The 23,042-nt window shown below is 42.5% G+C and overlaps 1 protein-coding gene across 3 annotated transcripts in view; it reads left to right on the forward strand.

Moving 5' to 3' along the window:
• The window catches only part of VAPA (VAMP associated protein A), a 36,009-nt gene that overhangs the window by 11,398 nt on the left and 1,569 nt on the right, over nucleotides 1-23,042 (forward strand). For 2 of the 3 annotated variants that reach the window (XM_005224173.5, XM_059880812.1), the window contains exons 2-6: nucleotides 7,812-7,964; nucleotides 10,828-10,931; nucleotides 11,347-11,427; nucleotides 17,923-18,057; nucleotides 21,841-22,014. In XM_005224173.5, the coding sequence (XP_005224230.1) occupies nucleotides 7,812-7,964; nucleotides 10,828-10,931; nucleotides 11,347-11,427; nucleotides 17,923-18,057; nucleotides 21,841-22,014 (647 nt within the window). The remainder of the gene's footprint in view (nucleotides 1-7,811; nucleotides 7,965-10,827; nucleotides 10,932-11,346; nucleotides 11,428-17,922; nucleotides 18,058-21,840; nucleotides 22,015-23,042) is intronic. The other variant, NM_001075733.1, reaches the window with a different exon arrangement.

Here is a 23,042-nt window from a genome sequence, read left to right on the forward strand (position 1 = left end):
CCTGCCAACCTAGGTTTTAAAAAGTAGTCTAAACTCTTCAGATATGAAGCACTTATTTCTCTTTTAATGAAGGTGTTCACTTAAGCAGCCTCCACATTTAATGTTTAATTTTAATTGCAAGCATTAAATTTTATGTGTGTGTACATACGATTTTTCTTTATAATGTTGCACAGTGGAAGAACATAAAATTTATATAAAAATGTTACAAATCAAATTGTTTCATTTCTTGGTGAATACAGTGCAGTTGTGTATTCTCTGTCACAAAGATTGTTTAGGTCAGAGTGAGCAGTCTGTGCATCAGAAGGTCAGAAAGAGTACTCCTAAAATGTTTAGTAGCTTTATGCTGAATGTCAGTAAGGCCGTGATCATCTGAGATTGGATTATCTGCCCTGCTTCCCTGGAGTAGTAGGTGTTTTCTAATTAAGGCAGTAAAGTTGTTCCCAAATGTCATGTAGTTTTAGGACTGAGAGGAGTTTAGGAATTGGAGCTGGTTTTGCCTGCTAAGCTGGAGTAGGGGTTAGGCTGTGCTGGAGAAGTGACAAGATTTGCTCAAGGGCACACCGCCCACAGCCCCGCCTCCCACAGGGAGGATGAGAGTCAGTGCTTTGACTGCATGGTGCCCATGCTTCTTCACTGGCAGATGATGGGTGAGTACTTGACTGTGTGCTCAGAACACTGCTAAGTTAACTGAAAGCGCTGCCAGGTAAAGAAAGGACATGGTTCCTGCCTGCTGGTCACTTGTAACCCTGACTCCAAGCCCCTAGAAATGACCACACACTACTACCTTAAGTGGATTTTGGAGATTTTTCATGATGAATTCTGAGGTTTTTTTGCTGATTATGTAATATGGATAAACGAGGGCAGTGAAACAGTTTACGAAATCAAAGATATAGTTCAAATCAAAGAAATAGTTCAGTTCAGTCGCTCAATTGTGTCCGACTCTTTGTGACCCCATGGGACTGCAGCACGCCAGGCCTCCCTGTCCATCACCAACTCCTGGAGCTTACTCAAACTCATGTCCGTTGAGTCGGTGATTCTATCCAACCATCTCATCCTCTGTTGTCCCCTTCTGCTCCTGCTTTCAGTCTTTCCCAGCATCAGGGTCTTTTCCAATGAGTCGGTTCTTCCCATCAGGTGGCCCAAAGTATTGGAGTTTTAGCTTCAGCATCAGTCCTTCCAGTGAATATTCAGGACTGATTTCCTTTGGGATTGACTGGTTGGATCTCCTTGCAATCCAGGGGACTCTCAAGAGTCTTCTCCAACACCACAGTTCAAAAGCATCAATTCTTCGGCCCTCAGCTTTCTTTATAGTCCAACTTATATGCATACATGACTGCTGGAAAAACCATAGCTTTGCCTAGACGGACCTTTGTTGGCAAAGTAATGTCTCTGCTTTTTAATATGCTGTTTAGGTTGGTCATAGCTTTTCTTCCAAGGAGCAAGGGTCTTTTAATTTCATGGCTGCAGTCACCATCTGCAGTGATTTTGGAGCCCAAGAAAATAAAGTCTCTCACCGTTTCCATTGTTTCCCCATCTATTTGCCATGAAGTGATGGGACCAGATGCCATGATCTTACTTTTCTGAATGTTGAGTTTTAAGCCAACTTTTTCACTCTCCTCTTTCACTTTCATCAAGAGGCTCTTTAGTTCTTCACTTTCTGCCATAAGGGTGGTATGTTTAAATAAAATAGTGAAGTTTGGCTTTTGTATTAATCTCGCGTCCATACTTTTGTAGTAATGAAACCTTATAAAAAGGTATGTTTAGTATTTTAATAACTATAAACCATCTTGAATTGATTCATTTTGTTTCCTGAAGTGGTCCTCTGTTTGTTTTTACACGAATGCTTCTATGATGACATTTATTTAGTACCTGCTGTGCCAGGGATTGTCCTAGCAGCTGGGGGCAAGCTGTACATGAGACCAGTCTTCACGGAGCTCACATTCTCTCAGGTCTGATATTTCAGTATGTTTGGGGGAAAATGGAGTAAAGGTAAATAAAGTTAGGTAGCTTTATGTGTTAGGGCATTCTTTGGTATAAAAGAGAAAAACTGTTTTCTTGGTGGAAACATTTCTGGAAATGTTTTTCCTGTGGAACCAAGGGAAATACAGTAACCATTAAAAATCTTTTTCCTGTATTACTGATTTGACTGCAGTTTCATGCCTTAATGCTGCAGAAGTCAACCTAGAATGGCTTATGAATTAGGAAATAAATACAGCCAGGTAGTTCACATAGAATCTATAGAGAATTTATGAGAATTCAGGCCCTGGAGACAAACCTGCTTTGACTTCCCACTTGCACGGTTCTGTGCTTGTCTGACCTTGGACAAGTGTTCTTATACTGAGTCACAGTTGACTCATCTGTAAAGTGAGAATAATAAGTAATAAAAGTATCAGCCTCATGGCTTGTTATTAGGGTTAGATGACATAATTCATGCAGAGTTCTTGATACTTGGTGAGTGTCCAGTAAAGGCTAGATTGTGAAAGCTGCTGTGATCACTTCAGGACGTTGAGTCTGCTTCGGTGTTGTGGGTGCTGTGGAAGGCATGGGACCCCTGGGTTTAGAGACCATGGTGTGTGATGGTCAGGGCACTACAGGCAGCGTCTTCATAGCTGTGTTGGTTTCCTTTGCCCTTCATTCCACGGGGTGACACACAGGGCTTCAGTGTAGGCGGGTGCTGCCCACGTGGTGGCTTTGTGTCATAGCTGGGAAACTTTGAGCCTAGGGCCCTGAATCTTTCAGGATGGGCTGCACAGAAACCTGCCTGACCTTTTTCCAGAGGAAGACCTGAGTTTTATCATGCTGGATAGTAGAGAAGCCTGCTCTCTCCAGGAGGAGGAACTGTCTTCCAGGGCTGTTGTCTCTGGTGTACATCCTTGGAAAGACTGACTGTGTGAAAGCCCCCAGGGCCTGCACTGGCCAAGCTGCAGAAATACCAGGACCCATGGAGACTGGTCTGCCAGCAGGCCTCCGAGTTCCTGGTCTAAAGGATGCCACAGCCTTTGCAGGGTACCATTCTTGCACACAGCCGTTTATTCTGGAGCCGCATCCCAGAGACCTTTTCTATTTCTGTAATGCTTCATGCTGTATTCAGGACCACGTATCCTGAAATAACATTTGATTCTGTTCTCAGTAAGCAGATACTATTGAACTCAAGTTGGTATACATGATGAGGTGTTCAGGAGTTTTCAGAACCTTGGAACGTAGGAAGATAAGATGGATGGACACAGATGGCTAGGTAGGTTGCTAGGTCTTACAGTAACAGCAGGTGTCCGTTGTAGAGTCTAGGTGATGCATATAGGACTATTCACAGTTGAGTTATTTTGATATCTCTGAAATTCTTCAAAACGCTGGGAGAAAAGGCAACTATTCTCTCCCCCGCCCGCCCGCGCCCCCCCCCCCCGCCAGTCAGTTTTCTTTGTAACTAAACAAAGCCTGGCATTTAAAGAAAACTTTTAACAGCAATTTACATCAAAATATGGACAGATGATAACCATTTTAAAGATTGTTTAGTCAGAGTGGTTCTACTTTTAGTTGTTTTTAGCTCAATTGTGTTCCTTTTAAGATTGGATGGTTTGGAGAACTATTTAAAAGGAAATCATTGGTCTAAATTTTAGATAGCCAGTGTTTCGTGCCTGGAATACATTTTTAGGTAAAAGAGTCAGGCCGGTCTCCCTAAGGACAGCCTTCCAGGTGAGTGGCCCTAAGCTTTTCCTACATTTCTGAAGTCTGAGGGTACAGGTTTTTCCAGGCTTTTTAACACTGAGCCCACATTGAAGTATGTTACATTTCTGTCAGTTTGGGGCTGAGGCTAGGGTGCTGGTTTACAGGGAATGGTAACTGGTAGAGTTAGGGCGGAGTACTTGGTAACCCCAAGTGGCCTGGCTGCTTGAGAGGGGAGGAGAGGAGGGCAGCCTGTGTGGTGAAAAGGTAGACTTTTAATAAAATTAATTTTGTTTTGTTTCTTTTCCGTAAGAGAGTTTAAATGTAATCTGTATTGTGTGGAATTTTGTTTTATGTGGAATATTTTTACGTGTAAACAGTGAAATTTCATCTCTCAAGTAGGGAATACCAGATGGTATCTGTGGTTGGTGATTAGTTTACTACCAAATAATCTTAAATGGACTGTTGTAGTAATTGTGTTTCTAAATGTTAAACTAAGCATTTATGTTGGACACATGGCTGGATTTCTCTCAATTACAGGGATTGTTTTAGAAATCCTCAAAACATGGGTGTTTATTTCCTATGTAGTTTGCTTCAAATGTTTCACTTTTTCATCAGAAGTGCTTTTCACAGGTTTTTTTCAGTTTTTTTTTAAGGTTATACCAAGAGTCATCTTTTCTTAAAAAAAAAAAAAGTACTGTTTTTCATAAAAGAAAAACCACGTGCAGTTGATAGAATTATCAGAGAGTCAGTAGCCGTGCAGTCACGGCCCAGGCTCAGAAATGGAACTTGGCTTCAGCAGAGCCCTCCTCCTTTCCCTGCACAGCTAACTACTCTTTTTTACGGTGACCATCTGCATGTTTTTCTAAACAGTTTAAACACCTAAGCATTAGGTGTTTAAAACACAGGAAAATAGTAAAGCTGGAGAGTATTGATAGAATGCAGTAGTTTTTAACCTTATTTGACACAGTATCCCATTTTAACATTTTATATTTTGTAGTGCCCAGTATTGTATTCTGAGATGAAATTCATGTATGAATTACAACTACCAATGTACATAGTGAAAATCTTAATATATGCCCTGACTATAGCATACAGGAGAAGAAACTGGATTTGTAATAAAATAGGCATTTCGATGTGTAAGTGTTGGGTATGACTGTACTGGAAGACTAGTAGAAGATCTATCCTATGTAGACTGTACTAGATGTAGTGTATCTGTATATAGATAGATAGATAGTACATCTATATAGACTGTACTGGAAGACTAATGAAGTAGCCGGATGCCTGTGACCTCCCTCAACAAGTGAGCTTTAAGGGAAGTGAGGCAAGAGTTGTCTGGTGGAGGCGGACTGGTTTTCTCTAACGTCTTGAAATCAGCGCGAGAGAATCTTTGTGCATGTGGGTGCACTCACATGACCGTCACCCACACACGTGTGCTGACTGTCCCAGACCTGTTGCAGGATTCACATGTCCTGAGTGGCATTGCTGTTGGTAGAATAATTTTCTGTATTGGTGAACTCACATTTTAGATTTTTGGACAAAGAGAGAACAGAGTTTTTGCAATAGATGTATTTCTGGAAAAGAGTTTTTTTTTTTTTTTTTTAGCAGTGTGGCTGTCTGGAGGGCTGTGTGCAGGTTTGGTGGGCCCTTGACTGCACGGGTCTGCCTGGGCGTCACAGAACACTGCTGTCCTGTTCCTTCCCCCAGCAGCAGCGCCTCCATTCCTCCCGTCAGACAGAATACCTACATTTAATTTCGTGAGATTCTCAGAGTTTCTGTGACCCACAAAGTGTAACATATCTCTACCTGAACCTGCTTCTAGCTATAAATCTGGTTCTTACGCTTGTGGTCATTAGTACTTGGTGATTTTGCATTTTAACCTGGAAAATGGCTTTGGACTCTGAACTGTCTGCTGGAAGCAACCCTTATTGAGAGACTTGGTTAGAGGGACAAAGCGGTGCAGAAAACCTTAGATGCATTTGTTAGGTGGGTTTGTTACAGGTGATTTTACATTTTACTGAGGAGGTTAACATATTCAGTTAAGAATTTGGTTTTAGTGAATTTTTTTTCTTTTGACGTATTATTTTCATCTTTAGATAGTTTGCATTTTCATGTCTAGAAAGATCACAGTCTGTTAATTTAAGATTTATATTCCCTGATGTGCAATCTAAAATGTGAGTAGTGTTTCAGAATTCATGTTGATGAAATTGACACATGGTCATTTAAAAAATCAGTTTAAAAAAACAGTTATTTTACCTTATTTTGAATAGTTCGCACTTTCCTCTAAAATAGGGGAGATTTTAGAAATTGAATTTAAAATGACAAGGTTATATAATTATGTTATGAAAATGCAGGATTGTTCTAAATTAAGATTCGTAAAATGTTAGCTGTTTTACTAAGAAACTTCTGAAAACAAACTTAAAAATTATACTTAGTGGTAATGTTAAAATCCTAGTTGAAATAATAACATAAAAATTGACACGTTCTCAGTTACCTGTAGTAACTTGTGGATTTTGAGAATGTTAGGAAATGGGATCTGTCTCTCTAAGATTCATAGTTTTACCAGTGGATTCACGTGGCAGAATGTAGCTGGGGGCTTCCCCTTACTCCCGGGATGGGTGTGTGGGGATGGGGTGTCAGCTGCTTGTCAAAACGTGCAAGCAGTCGTTGTGCTGGGAGGAGCAGCAAGGATGTGCAGTAATGTGCAGATACAGTGAGTGACTCGACCGTGAAGTGAAAGCTGAAGTGAAAGCGAGCTGTCCAAGAGATTGTAGTTCTCGTGTAGATTGTATATGTTAAAAAAAAAAAGCCTACTTGTTGATTTAAATACCTGTTTCATGTTAAAATTTTTTCTATAACTGGTTCTCTGCCTTTGTGTTTTCTTCTAATGTTCTCTTATTTCTAGCTCCTCCCTCTCATCCCAGTTCCAAATCTTTGTTAGAAAATATCTTATAACTCAAAAAACTTTTAAGCACAGATTAGAATTAATTATTTCCTTGGGCTTGAAGTAAGTGCTTTTTCCTGGCCTTTGATTTGAAGTCTCTCTTTTCCTCTCCTCTTATCAGTTTGGTCTGCTTTCCACCCCGTCCTCCTCACACTGTCCTTCATTTTTGTGTGTTGTTCCCTTCAAGCCTTTGTCTTAGATAACTTCCCACTACTGAGCAAAGTGGGAAACTTGTTTGGCAGAGTTGGGGAATTTTCTCAGTCTGGGATCCTTACTAGAAACATTTTAAAGCATACTAGAAATATTTTACAGTTTTAAAAGACATGTTTATTCTCGTTTATTTAATTTCAGCCTTGAAATTTGATTTCAGCCTTCTAAAGGTTTTTTTTTTCCGTTTAGAAACCACTTAAAATTGCTTTTGGGTTAGTGAGAAGTGTGTGGTTGTTGCTTCTCATGGGGACATATTTTTTAAGTTCTATCTTCTGTCTCCTTATTAACCAGTATTCAGTTTATTGTCTAAATCTGCATAAAATGTCTTTAGGCTTTTCTTGAACTGAGAACTGTACTGTTTCTCTGCACCCCACTCTCCCCCTTTTTTAAAAACAAAAAACGGTCTTAGATTTACTTAATTCAGGCAGGACTGCATCACCGTTTGGTTTCTTTGTTTTGCAATTTTATGTTTGGGTGTTGAACCAAAGTTTAAAAAACCTTTGTATGTAGAGCATTTGACATAGTTATCTTAGTCAGCATGTGATGAACATGAGTGAGAGAAGGAGCGAGTGAGGGGATCAAAGCTGATGGAGCTGGGGTGGGACCACCTGTCTCTGGGCCTGCTGGCTTTAGGTGGAGAGACTTTGCCCTTGGCTCGGTCAGGTAAGTCTGAAGACGGGCTCTGGTTTGCAGGGCACTGGAGAACCGATCTTTTCAGTAATGTGGTAAGCATGTACTGGGAGAATACAGTTTGGGGCTTATTTCGTAAGTTGTGAAACTTTCAGAACACATTTTACTTGATGAAAACAAGAAAAGTTCGAGTAGGAATTTTATGGGTTGGTTAGCAACGAAGGAGAGAGCACGGCTCCTTGAGTCCCCACCTGTACGTGGACTTCATAAAGTCAAGGTTTTGTTTGTCCAGTTTTGAATACTGTTTTTGTGTGGGTGTGAATCCAATTACATTCCCCCCCCTGTTTTTGTTTCTTAAATCTTACAGGCCCCTTCACAGATGTAGTCACTACAAACCTTAAGTTGCGAAATCCTTCAGATCGAAAAGTGTGTTTCAAAGTGAAGACGACAGCGCCTCGTCGGTACTGTGTGCGGCCCAACAGTGGGATCATTGACCCCGGCTTGACTGTGACCGTTTCAGGTAGCACATGTTCATGCTGCCCTCCCTGTGTGCACACTGCTGCAGAGACAGTGGAGTGGGGTGTGTTTGAGGGTGGGGTGGGCTGAAAGCAGTCACTGTCCGTCTAAAATGTTATGTTGTTCTTTATTTCTGCAGCTTACTACCACCACGTCCTTTGCCCTTACTATTTGGTCTTTGAAATTTTGTATCAGTTTTGGCTTTTCTCATCTCTCCCATAGATAACTAGCTGGTACGCTTTACATGCAGCTATTGAGGGATTATTCTCAGTCTTTTGCTTAAGAATGTACAGTGTATATCTTTGGCCAGTAACTTACAGTAGTTGATGAGGCTTCTGTCTTTACTGTGAATGCCATGTCAGTTTTGTGGCCCTTCTGTGTTTACTTGAAGTCCGGGGCCCACGGTGGCTCCTTCCTCACATGGATTGCTTGCTCCTGCCGTGGAGCACAGTCAGTGCCCCCAGACTGCTCCTTCTTCCCTCATGACACTGTCTCACAGTGGAGGCAGGAAGGTAGTCGAGGGTACAGGTTACTTAATGGCAGCGCCTCTCAGGCCCCACACCAAGACAAGTTACTCCTGTTTTCCGGCCGTGGTTCTCACCTTTGTGAAGGCCTGTCATAGCAGCACGGGCTTCTCCAGAGTAGAGTCTCTGCGGATACAGCCCAGATGTGTGTGTGTCAAAGCACACAGAGTATCCTGGGTAATCCTGACAGGTGTGACTAAGACAGCACACAGTTCTGTATCAGTGTTCCAGTTTGCAGGCCCACAGAGCCGGCTGGGGGCTGGCTCCTTGAGACGTTTTGCGGTGGAACCTGATGCGCGGCAGTTGAGGCCAGATCGCAGTCAGGGTTTGTGGGGCACCGAATCCTCCCTCGGTCCCTAGCCCCGGACGCAGAGCCTGGAGGCCCCGGAGAAGGAGTTTTATGGTGTGGCAGCCGGGCAGGCTTGCTGTCGTGTTTGTCCGAGCTGTCGGTTCATGGGAAAGGTGGCGGGCAGTGAGAAGAGTATGCAGTGGGCACGTGTGTTCTGGCAGTTGCTCTCTAAGGCCACAAGCCTACAGCTCAATTGGAAGAAGATAAAATAATTTCTATCCACATGGTTAAAAATGGGTTTTGGCGCAAGCATCTGTACCCTAGGATTCCATGGAACTATTCAGAGTGACTTTCTTGGAGGGTTCTAATTCACGGAGCTTTTCCGGTATTAGTGTTTTTTAAGAATATGTATATATTTCTCAAAGCACTTTCTCCCACAATAAGCCCCACCTTGTATTGAGCATCTGAGTTACTAAGACCTCCAGACACACTGGTTCCTGTGTCCACACGCATCCTTGACGCCTTTTCTCCACTTGGAGCTTGGCACTCCAGCTTAGTGCAGCACCTCAGTGGGTGAGGGGTTCTCCATTAACACTTCGTCCAGCAGCCCTCCTTGATTGACTGCATATTCACTTAGCACGCACTTTTATGGATTAAGATTGTCTTTCTCTTGTTATGAGGTCTGTCAGCAAGTCACCATCACATCTTTGTTTGGAGTTTTCTTTTTATTCAGTTTCTAGTGAATATCCTGGGGTGGTTGTTCAGTGAAAGGTGTTCCTGGAGATAGATTGTGCATTATCTGGATAAATTTACTTATTTATGGCTGCTGGTTCTTTGTTGCTGCATGGGTATTCTCTAGTTGTGGTGTGCAAACTTCTCATTGCCGTGGCTTCTCTTGTGCAGAGCACAGGCTTTAGGTACTCGGGCTCAGTAGTTGTGGTTCCTGGGCTCCAGAGCACAGGCTCAGTAGTTGTGTACCAAGGGCTTATTAGTTGCCCTGTGGCCTGTGGGATCTTCCTGGATCAAGGATTGAACCCGTGTCTCCTGCATTGGCAGGCAGATTCTTTGCCACTGAGCCACCAGGGACTCCCCCTATCTTGTGCATTTTCTACTGCTGTGTATTTGGCCGTTAAAATTTTTTTTTTTTACCATAATGGGAGTTAAGGATCTCTCAGACGGACCTTATAAAGAAGTTCTTATAAAATTGCTATTTCTTGGATTTGCTTAATTTCATCTGAGTTTTTGAAAATGTTGACATCTATCTTAGAAATAATCTAAATATTAGCAGGGAAGTTAACTCCACAGTATTGTGTACATATTTTGTGGAATTGCTGATTCATTCTTTATAATCGCTTATTAGATTATATTACATAATTTCAACCATACAGAGCCTCTAAAAAATCTCTTGTAGGCCATTGAAAACCATAAATGCTTGGGAAAAAATTTTAAATATAATTAGTAGGACAGTGGGAAAAGTTCAGAAATGATGAGGCTGTATGGTTTCCTTCTACACTTTGTTGGCTTAGACTCATTTAAACACACTGATAAACTCTTGAATAGGTGTTTATTTAAAATCTATTTTAGAAAAAGCTAGTTATATTGAAGCACTAATAAATGGTAGTGAGTTTTAAGTTACCTAGAATTTCTCTTATAAATATTCTAGTTGTCTGATTTTAAGAGCTGTTATCACTAAATACTAATGTGAAAACTAAATTTATAAGTGGTTTTAAATACAAATTTACTAGATTTTGAGTTTATAGGCATTGTAATAGTTAACGTTAGCAAAGTTTTGAAAATTTTCCAAACTTAAGTTTAGAGAGGGAAATTATAGATACTTATTTTTTTAAATAGCCATTTATTTTGTGGGTTGTTAAAGATGTAGCAAATTAAAAACGTAGACAAGGTAAAAATAATTGAAAATCATAAAACTGATTCTGAATCAACTTTAATAATCCAGTGTTTCTTGCAACTTTCCTGGTTTTCTTTAAATTTTCAAATTAGTGAGTGAGTGCTGGGAACGGTCAAAAGTCAGTGATGTGTCCTTTCTTCTGCAGTAATGCTGCAGCCTTTTGACTATGACCCCAATGAGAAGAGTAAACACAAGTTCATGGTACAGACCATCTTTGCTCCACCAAACATTTCAGACATGGAAGCTGTGGTGAGTAGAGAAATTGAACAGAAATCTTTTGGGGGAATGTTGTTTAAACTTGGGTTTTGTTTAGTTCTTCATTGAGAAACCTACTTTTTAAAATTAAAAAGATCTGTGCATCTCTTCTCTATGGATAATCCTAACTCATGTCAAGAATGAAGGAATTTTGAAGTCGTATTTGTTAGAGACAGTTTAGAAGTGCATTGCTAACAGTGAAGCCTGGTCGTTTCTAGGGATGTTAGTGTGGTTTTAATGGTGGTGACAGTAGCTCTTGTAAGGTTCTGTAGAAAGTTCTGTGGCACCTGGAAACCTCCCAGCCTGTCTCCAGGCAGCTACACTAACCCTTTGGTTATCCCTTGAGAGGAAACCTACTTATCGCAATTGTATTTCCTCTGTCTCATTGTTTGGTTTCCTTTGTTTTTAGTGGAAAGAAGCGAAACCCGATGAATTAATGGATTCTAAATTGAGATGTGTATTTGAAATGCCCAATGAAAATGATAAATTGGTAAGTAGAAAAATTTAAGAAAATTGGAAGCTGCTCAGCTTTTACACTGAGATTTAACTTCTGCTGCTGGTTTTGGCCTTGGTGGGTGTGTGATGCATGATATAGCTGTTCTAGATTCGATGCCTAGGCTTTTTTTAAAAACATGGTGTGGACGTGCTCTTTTCATGTTACAACATTTTGTTTGTTCAAGAGGAAAAGTACTTTTAGATACTTTTGATTAAAAGTATGATTAAAAAAGAAATAATTAAAAAAGCTGCATGATGGAGAAGAACCATCTCTTCCTACCAAAATCTTACCACTTAAACCACTTCAAGTTCTTTGTTAGAATAAGATGTGTGTATACATAAATATAATTAAGTTACAGACATAAACTGCTTTTTGGCAGCTATACCTGCAGCCTAGGGGTAAGATTTAATTTAGATGGACAAACATTTATTCCAGATTTGGCTATTCCCAGGTATTTTGTTCACTATTGTTATTGGTCAAAATAATTCTGATTTTATCCCTTAGTAAATGATTTTTATGTTGTGTTTTGATTAGTGTGAGGCAAATAAAATTTGAGAGACAGTTTAAAAAGTAGCCTTAGAGAATGGGTTGTGGTTGCTTTCTCTGTTCCTTTTGTGAAATGCAAATTTGAATTTTTTCTGTGGTTTTTAGGAGGGACTTGAGGGGTCGGTAGATTTGTGTGCATGTGATTTAACACATAAAGTAATATGAACACATAGCATTGTTTGGCACAATTAGGTTATAATCTTACATGACTGTTGTCTTTGCTCTGGAGGCCATTTGCCCTGTTGAAAAGTAAACTTGGAGGTTAAATACATGGGCTCGATTATTGTGCTGCTTTTTGAGGATAAGCTGAAATGAAAAAGTGCCTGAGTGGTAATTAGGTGTTGACCAAATCATTTATTGTGTTTTTAATGCCTTTTTAAGGGGATCTTAAAATATTTGCCAAAGACAGAATGTGAACACATGTTCTTACTGGAGAGCAAGGTTCTGGTGGTGCAACAGCACTGAAGTTTTGACACTTCCCACATGGAGTTCACATTCTTTTTTCGCTGAGGCTGCCAGGAGGCTAATAGCTTGCGTAGTTCTTACTGGAACCAAGAAAGCACAGTAGCACGTTGTCTGGGTTGACTTGTTTTATTTCTAGTTTTGTTGAGCTGTAGTTGACATGCTGTGTAAGTTTAAGGTGTCAGCATAAAGACTAGTCTTCCATACGTTGTGAAATGATTACTGCAGTAAGTTTAGGTAACATCCATTGTCTCATACAACTACCAAAAAAACAGTTTTCCCCTGTGATCAGAACTCTTAGGATCTGCTCTCTTAAAAGGTGTTGAGTGTACCACACAGCGGTGTTAACTGTAGTCACCATGCTATATGTTACATCCCCAGTTCTTGTTTATCTGGGGGTGTGTATCTTCTGACCACCTTTATCCAGTTGCTCCTCCCCATACCCGACTCTTATAGCCACAGACCTAATCTGTTTCTGAGAGTTTGGGACTTTGTTGTTGTTTTAAGATTCCATGTGTAAGTGAGCTCATCATACAGTATTTGTCTTTCTCTCACTTCACTTAGTATAATGCCCCTAAAGTTCATCCATGTTGTCACAAATGGCAGGGTTTCCTTTTTAATGGCTGGATAATATTCCATTGTATACACGCATTCCAGTCTGTGCGTATACACCACAGCTGCTTCATCCATTCTCTTGATGGGCACTTAGGTTGCCCCATGTCTTGTCTGTCGTAGATGCTGCTGCTGTGTGAACATGGAGCTGCAGGTATCTCTTCCACACAGGCTGTCCTTCCCTTCAGATGTGTTCCAGGAGGCAGCGTTCATTGGAATAGGGCTGACTTGTTTTAAAAACACATTTGGGTATTTTCTCACTTGTATGAGCTTTATGATTTTTACAGTTGTTAAATAAGCACAGAGCTGTCTTTCAACTGGGCTTCTCTTATGCTCTGGATTGGAGAGCATTTGAGATTATAATCTGAAAAGGGCCGGGACCCAGGTAGTATTGGAAACCAAACCAGAGATTGAGGGAAATGACATGACTCTGATAGATGGGCCCGGCCATCTTCCACCTTAAACAGGGAAGGAAGTAGCAGGGGCACCAGACAGAGGTGTAGCCCAGATTATCCAGCTAGAGTGGCTTTGGGTCTGCTAAAGGCTTGAACAGATACTGCGTGGTGAGCTCAGAACCCCGCACCATGGAGCTAAAGCCAAAGTAGTTTGGTCCTAAAAGTTTTCCAGAGCAGGTTGTTAGTAACCTGGAGTGTGTTCAGCAATTTCAAAGTTCGCCAGAGAGTGGCTGATCCTGAGCTTGATATACTGGCTGCAGAAGGATGTTCACTTATTGAACTACTTGGACTTGCAGTATAGTTTTTACTGACCAATTAAATTATAGGGGATACTTGCTAAAGGTAATGAGTTTTTAAAAGCAATTGACTATGAAACCTTTAAATACCTAGAAAAATGAACAGTAAGTTAACCCCTGTGAACCAGCTTGATTTTCTCTCATCTCCATCACTTCCCATCTCACATACTGTGTGAAGTCACATCTCAGACATAATTAATGAATTAATTTCAATCCGTTATTATTTCCGTATATATTGTTCAAAGCGAAGGGTATTAAGAAGAGTAGAAGAGTGAAGCCACCACTGTCGTTAGTCTTTGAAAGTTTAATGCGTCATTAACATCACACTGCCAGGCGGAGTCACAAGTGTCATCTGGACGTTTGTAGTTTGTTGGATTTGAAATCAAACATACTGCTCTTGGATGATATGTTTCTTAAGACTCTTAAACTGTATATTCCCTTGTTTTCCTCTTGAACATTGTTTATTGAATCAGGTTTGTCCTATAGAGTTGCCTGTAGCCTGGCTTTTGTTGGTTGCATCCTTCAGATGTCATCTAACTTTTCTGCTGTTTTTGGTATTTCCCGTAATCGAATCTAGAGACTGGATTAAATTGAGGCTTATTTTTTGCTGGTGAGGGAGAGGGCAGGACTGCTGTATAGATGATTATCTGTTCTTTCAGGGAGGCACATAGTGTCTTTTTTGTTTTGAAGCTAGCAGCTGTTGGTGTGTAGACAGTGGTTCCCAGCCAGGGGACATTTGTCCATGTCTGGAGGCATTTTTGGTTGTCACAGCCATTGGGGTGGCGGGGGGGGGCGGGGGCGGGGGGCGGTGTCTACAGACAGCTAGTGGGTAGAGGCCAGGAACACACTCACAGGACCTTTCCCAGAGCAAAGATTCTCTAGCCCTAAACGTCAGTAAAGTTGAAAGTGAGAAGACGTGGTTTAGGTCCATTAATTCACTGAAGGTTGGGTAGTGGTGGTTCTGTCACTCCTGCCTCATTGTGTTAGAAGTACGTGGCGCTCATCTGATGCTTGCTGGTACAGTCAGGGGCGGAGTTCTCAGTCTTTCTTAGGTTAGAGGCCTCCACTCACTGTGTCCTTCTGACGATATGTTCCATTAGCTTTGCCACCTCCTTCCTTTTCTCCTCTTTGCTGTGTTCTGTGGACTCTCAGACTTAAACTCATTTGTGTTTCAGCCCCTTAGAGTTTCCATTTTGGTACCAGGTGTTCTGTAAAATACTCATTTGGAAAACTGTTCCTGCTTAAACTCATTCTTGTGGTGCTGCTAACCTGCAGGTTCTATAAGAAACCCCTGTGACACAGGGATCACTGAAGTGGGTGCAGCCTGCCCCAGACCTGCCATCTGAATTGTTGATTAGTGACTTCCTGTTGAGGTGTCAGCTTTCCCTTGTGTCAAAATCTTTATAGAAAATGTGAAGCATCAAAGTAGCCAAACCTGGAATGTTTATAATATAAAAAATACAAAGTTTTTGTGTGTTTGTTATAATGGTTAAGGATGAAACCTTATATATATGTATGGATACACACACGTGTGTGTAAAAGTACATTTGAAACACCTCTTTTCTAATGCTTTATTCATCTACTGATGAGACCCTGTTGGTAAGACCCTAATGGAATCTTGCCACTCCAGTTCAGTGTTAACTACAGACGATGTTAATGAAACTGCTCTAAGATCATAGTGTCTTTGACATACTACTTTCTTTCTAACAGCCATAGGTACAGTTATGAAATTACTTCATACCCCATTTCTGTATATGTATCTTCACTTTAGTAAGAACTTTGTTTATTAGGGAATTAGGGCATCATTGAGTCGTGGTTTGCATAGATAAAGTTTGTCAGTTTACTACAGATAAATTGGTTAGGTGCCATATGAAGCTGAATGCTGTCTACACAAATTGATTAAGGAGGACACTCCCTTATTCAAGGAAAACACACTTGAAAACAGTAGCATGTATTTTTAGAAGTAAAGTACGAAACATTTTTTAGTATGTAGTACGATTATAGTGTAGTAAATTCCTATGGTGACATGGTTTCACCTCTTATTTAGTTTGTTCGTTTATATGTTTTTAAAAGTGTGTTAATTTCCACAAAATTCAATTTAGTCTTGACCAAGTTGCTGGTGACAGCCTGTGGTTTAATACACAACTCTGTCCAGATGGCACTCGCCTTGTGTTCAGCGCTTAGAGTGTGGACCTGAAGAGAAGCCCATGCCAGTTAGCGGCCCCTTCCACATTCACTCTGAAGAGTTGCCCATCTGAATTTAGGACCTTTAGTAATCCATTTAGAAAGCTTTAGTTAATATCCAAAGCTGATAGATGGTGCGGTAGCTATCATAGTTGTTATACTTTGTTCTCAGAGTTGGTGTAGGCAGCAAGTCTCAGCGTTGTGATGTTGACTCAGTGTGTCTTAACGTTTGGTACCCCATCCCCTCTCACCCCTGCCCGCAGCCCCTCACCCACCTCCCTGAGCCACCCCAAAGAAGTAGACAGTCAGTTAAGCACATGAGGTACGGCACCCTGTGTGAGGATCCGTGTCTGTTCAGGTGTGCTGTTAGTTCTTGGCGTTTGCTGTTCCTAAAGGCAGTTGGAAAAGAGTATGTTATTATGTTGTTGATTTCCTTAGGGTTTTTAGAACCTTGATGCCAAATATATAACTAAGAAAATGAAGGTTTTGGTTATCTTGTAGGAAGGGTGCTAGTATACTGGTTGAGTCCATGTATTTTTTTGTCTATTGTTTAGGGAGGTCATTTTTGTGATGAAACAGTCATAATGTATTTGAACCATCATTAGAATATGGGCTTCTTTTTGGGAAATAGGTCTCTGATTTGGATCGTACCTAGAATGGTCTAGGAGTCCAAGAAACCTTTCATTTTAGAATGAAAAGAGGTCCTGTTACTAACACTTCCTGGCCATTTCTGCTTTTAGGCACTGAGACTTGTGGCCCCCAGTCCTCAGGGTCCTGAGCACGTTGGTGGTGCGTTTTAGTAAGTTCATGGCAAGCGCAGTTGTCTGAGTTATTAACGCTTGTTAGTTATGATTATCTCTGTATTGTGAAATCTGACGTCCAGTTACTGTTCATGGTTTTAAATTAACTTGTTAGTAATGATATTTGATCACTTAATTCTGTTGAAATAAAATTTTTTTTTTTAGGCCACCAACTTTACTTGACATTTTCCAAATTTTAAAAAAGTATTACATTTCATTTATAAGCCCTCCATTTAACATCTGTTAATGACATTTGCTTTATGATACAATGTTATTTTCAAGGAAAAAATACTTATCATAATGAAGAGTGAAGGGCAGTCAAGAAAGGGAACCTCAGGGGTCCTGTGTATAAAGATTTTTTATGATTAAGTGTGCATTATTTTCTGTTGAGATAAAGAACAGATTGGCGACAGTGCCTTATCAAGTAAGATGGAGAGGTCTTATCATAGTTATGTATAGTGACCTGGATATTAGTAAGTATTATTTGAGTCTGCTACAGCCTTTTTGTATGGTATTATCTTTAAGTGTGTTAAAGGAATTTGAGAAGATAGAGAACTGTGGAGATACAGTGGTGTGCTAGAATGCTGTGTGTGTGTTTGTGTCTTGATCCTGGGAGGCAGGTAGGGGTGTGTGCACGCGCATGTTTGTGTTTGTGGGAGGGGTGTCTGTGCTGAAAACAGAAGTGTATAAATATATTGTAATTTTTGAACCCTTGGAAAAATTTATTTAATTTAAACATTATTCAAGTTGAGTGTTTTCAAAGGTAAGAAAACTGAAGTGCTTGTTCTTCAGGTATTGACAAGTATTCATTAGTAACAAAAATTAGAAGCCACGCAGGTAGAAGGTCCTCATTCTAGGACAACATGAGGCTGGCCTAAGGTTAATAAGGTTTATGCATTTAGTTTAGTGAACGTAATGCAAGTTGATTGTAGCTAATTCATAGAAAAACTTCAAAAAGGTACTTTTTGCTTTAACATAACTATTATTTATTACTATTTCTTATGTTTGACACGTCTTTATAGAATAAGTTGAATGTTGAGAGCCTAATGATCTCTGTGTTAGTCATCCCCAGTCCCTCGCAGGAGTGGTCAGAGCTCGGTGTGAATCTGAGACTGTGTTTCCCCTGCACCTCAGGGTCTCGCTCCTCCAGGGCCCGCCGTGGCCGTCGCTCCGCTGAGCAGCATCAACAGCACAGGCACAGCACCTACCACTTATAGTGCGAAGAATGAGCCCAGGGCCTTCAGTGTGTTCAAACAGGAGAAGCAGAAGGTTTGTTTCAGGGAGCTGACAGATAGACGAGTCTGCCAGTGTCACTGATCACGGTGACGTAGTCACTGAGCACGTGCGAGGTATTTATTGTGAGTGTTTTATGTGCAGTAACTAGAACTGAAAATTTCAGCTATGTTTAAAATGACAGCAGAACCACAGTCACTTAAAAACTACGCATGCAAATTCTTCTCTTTTAACATCCCAGTCGTGAGCAGAACAGTGTAAATGGGAGCATTATTATGAAGTGGGCATGCTTTTTCACTGTCGCTGAGGTTTGGGGAGCATCTTCTGGGAAAAATCTGATGGGGGCAGCAGGTGTCAGTCAAGGGGGAGGAGCTGGTGGATGTCACTCTCCAGGCAGGTGTTTTATGTTTATACATAAGAAAGATCAGTGAGATTTCTGCCTCACATCTGTCCCATGCAGCTGACGGTCCACTGTCTTTAACTGTTGGTGCCCCCGGGGGAGAATGGTGGCAGGAGCCCTACAGATCTGAGGTCACATTTGAGTTTTAGTGTCTCCGTGTGTGCGCCTTTGTGTATGCTTGTGTGCACCTAACATCCAGTTGAGTACGACACTGGCACACCTGTCGACCTTGACCTCCTGGGGGTGTCCCTGGTGCCATAGGCTGCCTCTCTCTCGCATTTCCTGCTTCTGGGGAGCTCTGGCTTTCAGAGAACACGTACACTAAGGCTTCAAAACCTACTCCTTTCTCTAAAGGCCTAATACTTTCTAACAGTTTTGTGATTTTAGTTTAGACTGCAGATGTATTGATATTTTGGTAACTTTATATTCAACACTGCCTCCTCTCAGCTGAGGTCTTATTTGAGCCTCCTGCGGTTTCCTGCTGCAGCTCTGGGCTTTGCTCTTTACCCCCTGCACATGCCCTGGACCCCTCACTCCCCCAGGAGCCACGAGTGTTGCCCTGGTGTGCGTTCTTTCCCTCCTCTGTCCATCCCAGGGCTTCAGTGCAGAAACCATATTTGCCTTTTATCGCACCTTTCCTTTTCTGGCAGCCCCTAAGCCCTCACTTTTTCTAAGTATCCCTAAAGGGAATAATTCAGAGTATTATTGGAACTGAGATTCTAAAGGAGGCTTTCTAAAAAGTACAGCGGTAAATTCATCTCCTAGGTGGAGGGGCTTACTGCTGATAGGCTGAGTCATGTGAAACAGGGCAGCATGCTCTTCGTGGTACCATGGCCTTGACTGCTGAGTCTCTTCCGAGTTGCAGTGTTAGATGTGCGCAGCGTCACTGCTCCTTGGCTGCTCGGCGTCACAGCTTGTTGAATGCCTCCAGTTGGTGTCCACACGGGTTCAGAAGAACCCATCTCCTCTTTGGGGGAGCGCCTGAAGCAACTCTGGAGGAGGGACCATGCAGTGGAGCCTGTAGTTAGGTCCCAGCAGCCTTGGTGTCTCCAGCTTGTCCCACACCAGTGACGCCCCCCACTCAACCCTTCTTTAGCCACCCCGAGTTAGCTTCTGTATGCTTCCACTGTAAAGTAGTTAATCAGTAAATTGGATTTCCTTTCCCCTGCTGTGTGTGCTGACTGGTTTGTAGGGACCTGAATCTTGTGATCACAGGGTGTGTGTGCACGTACTCAGTGTGACTATCTCATGACCTGTTGGGCTCACTTCTGACAAGTGTTTAGGCTTCACTATTATCCCATGCATTCTACTCTTTAACATGTATGCACCACAGATTGGTCATGACATTTCTTTTCCTTTTCCTTATAAAGGCAATATAACTACATTAAGGAAAATTTTCAATTAAAAGATCTCATTCTGTCACTGTGAGATGCTGTCAGTTGAGGTGGTATTTAAAATCCCAGAGTGGGAGCTTCCCATCAGATGTTAATAAGAGTGAAATGTTTAAGTAACTTTGGTAAGGCACAGAATAGTATTTAGTGACATCATGTCATTTAGAATGACACTTAAAAGATGTACGTATAAATGAATAAAGAAAGATTTAAAAGTTAAATGTATGCTGAGTTTATAAAACATGCATATGAAAGAATATTGGAAGATAATACAGGAATAATAGTTATGTTGAATTGATGAGAGAATGGGAGGTAATTTCCTCTCTTATATTCTCAATTTTCTAGAATTTCAAAAATTTGTTCAAAAATAAAAAGCCATTTGGGAAGAATTTGATGAGTCCTCATTCTAATTTTGTCTTTGCTTGGTTGACCTTTTGTATCTCCTGTTAATTTCTTAGTTTTCTGGCATGAGGGTGATACTCTTTCCCCGAGTTGTGGTATCGTGGACCGTTGGTCTTCATGGAGGAAGGAAGGCCGTGTGCCATCCTGGTTCCCAGTCGCTGGGCTGCTTTCAGGTGGAAAGTGAGAAGTCTTGGGAAGCCATTTTGAAGTGAACTCTAGTGACTATGAAGGAAAGGAAGAGAGAAGCTATTGGTGGAGGGTACCATCGTCTGAAACGGGATTTTTAGCAGACCTGAGGGGCTTGGCTGGAAAGGGAGAGAGGGAGGAGGAGGCTCGCACAGAAGCAGAGAGGATCATGAAGCAAGCTTCTTGTACCCGGCCCGGCGGGGATGCTTCGGAGAGAGAGGGGGATCTGAGTGTTGACTGGGACCTCAGTATAATCAGTGGTGTTCATTTTTACATGGATCTAGACATAGCAATCAGAGCACAACCCCTTCATAGGAAGTATGTCTTGTCCCCACTTGTACTCAGTGTGAATTCCAGAACTGGGATGCTGTGGCAGTTGTTGACTGTAATTAAATCCTCTGGTGAGTACTGTGGAACCTGCCGTAAAGTTGACTTTGAAAATGTTTTTGGTAGAATTTTATATCTGAATAAAGCAGTTTATACCTTGCTATCTGAAAAGTTAAATTTTTAGCAAGTAAAATTTTAATTGAAGACAAGACTTGCTGTGCTAGTCCTGTTGGGGTGCTTGAAGGTGGAGAGGAGGTTCAGGTGGACAGGTGTCCAGTTGAGGCTCAGGGCACCTGGGGGCCCGCCGGGTCACATGGGTCAGTGCTGGCCTGACTTAAGACGCGGGGGTTGTAATTTAGAGTGCCAGAGCACCACTTTGGCCCTGTACTGAATCTGATGACTTACAGCAGGGAGTGTTACTTCATAAACGTGGGGGCCACTCATGTTTGAGCGCAGTTGTCAGGCGGACTCTCCCTGCCTGCTTTTTCCCCATGACACGTGTTTGTGCTCATTATCTCCTCTTCAGGCTCCAGGTCCTCCAGTGACTTTTTTCTGTGAACAGAACTTGGGTTTTCTCTCACGCATTTCTCTTAGGTGGTCTGATTTCATTTGAGTGGTTGCGACTGCATCCCCCTGCCCTCCGGCACCTCACTCGGGCTGCAGAATCAGCACTGACCGTGAACTTTGTGTGTGGATACGGGCAGGCATCCCTCAGTGTCCTTGTTGAGTGACCACTGGCTGGGGTGCTGGGTTTAGGGGTGAACGCACAGACGAGTGACTCTTGCTCTCCCAGACTTTGAGGTGTGGTAGGAAAGAATCTTGGAGGACGATGTGAGCTGCATGCTCGCTGCTCTGGGGTGGGAGGTGGGTGCAGAGCAGGGAGCCACGTGCTCGGACCTTGGTGACCACTCGTGCTCACTGTTGTCCTGTAGAGCTGGTCACAGGGGACCAGATGTTGGACATTTTAAAACCGTTAATAATGAAATTGAAACCTGTCAGAACTTGCTGTGTAAATAATTTCTTGGACAAGGATGTGGAGTTTAAGTTTTGTTTAAAACCAGTAAGGAGAGTTGTCAGTTGACAAACTCCCCACCTGCTATCTTTGTGATGCAGAACGACATGGAACCCAGCAAAGCCGTTCCCCTGAACGCTGCGAAGCAGGACGGGCCCGTGCCAAAGCCGCACAGCGTTTCCCTCAGTGACACCGAGACGAGGAAGCTCGTGGAGGAGTGCAAGCGGCTGCAGGGGGAGATGATGAAGCTGTCGGAAGAGAACCGGCTCCTGAGGGTGAGTGCCCGCCCGGCCCTGCTCGGCAGCGGCCTGGGCGCTGGGGGCCGGCCTGGCCTTGCCGCTTTCTCGGTCGCTGGAGCAGCCTCCGTGCCCGGGCCTGGCCTCGTCGGTTGCGGCAGCAGTGCCGTCCCCGCGAGGAGCCCCTGTCGTCCAGGGCGGGCCACCAGGGTGTGCTTCGTTGGAATTAAGATGTGCTGTGATCACATAGTGCAAGAAAAATCCCTGTTTTGTATTGTTATGTTGAAATAATATTGAATTCTGTTGGATTCAGTAAAAGATATATTATTAAAGCTAATTTTATCAATTTTGGTACCTTTTTAATGGGCTTAGAAAATTTTAAATTTCATGCATGACTCCCATTGAAGGCTCCTGTGAGGTGGCTTGACCTGTGCTGAGATGGTTTTTCTGGCTGTTTCTCCCTCTCCCAAGCCCCTCTCCAAGGCCCCTGCCTCGAGCACCTACCTGGAGGGTGGAGAGATGGTCTCTGTTTCACAACCACGCACAGCCCCATGCACTTGTAAGGGGGCTCCTGTTTGCACTTTGCCTTTACCTGCCGTGACCTCAGTTCTGTGTTTGGTGGACGGTGTGCTCCCCAGCGTGCTGAGCCCAGGTGTTCAGAGAGCTGAGGCCTGAATGCCAAGAACTGCCAGGCTGAGCACGCTGGGAGACAGGTGGTGGAATTGACTGATGTTCTCTAGGAGATGCTGTTTGAAGAAGCATCCTGCTTTTTAAAAGATAAAAGAACCTTGAAGGCCACTGGTGCACTGAGTTGACCTCTGGCCCTTTAACAGCTCACATCGAGGCTGGCATTGCGGCAGCCTCCCTGGGCAGGATCTCCCACTGCCCTTCACCTCCCCACCCCCTCTTCCTCATCCAGCCTGTTCATTGGAGTCTCCTGTGAGCTCTTACCTCATGTCCGGGCCGCACCCCAAACCCAGGGAGGCAGAGTCATCTGGAGTGCCTTTTAAAGTTCTCTCTGGGACTGAGAGTCATTTTGGTGTCCACATAGGACTAACCGGAACAAG

Source organism: Bos taurus, chromosome 24 (assembly GCF_002263795.3).
Source record: "Bos taurus isolate L1 Dominette 01449 registration number 42190680 breed Hereford chromosome 24, ARS-UCD2.0, whole genome shotgun sequence".
Taxonomy (NCBI): Eukaryota; Metazoa; Chordata; class Mammalia; order Artiodactyla; family Bovidae; genus Bos; species Bos taurus.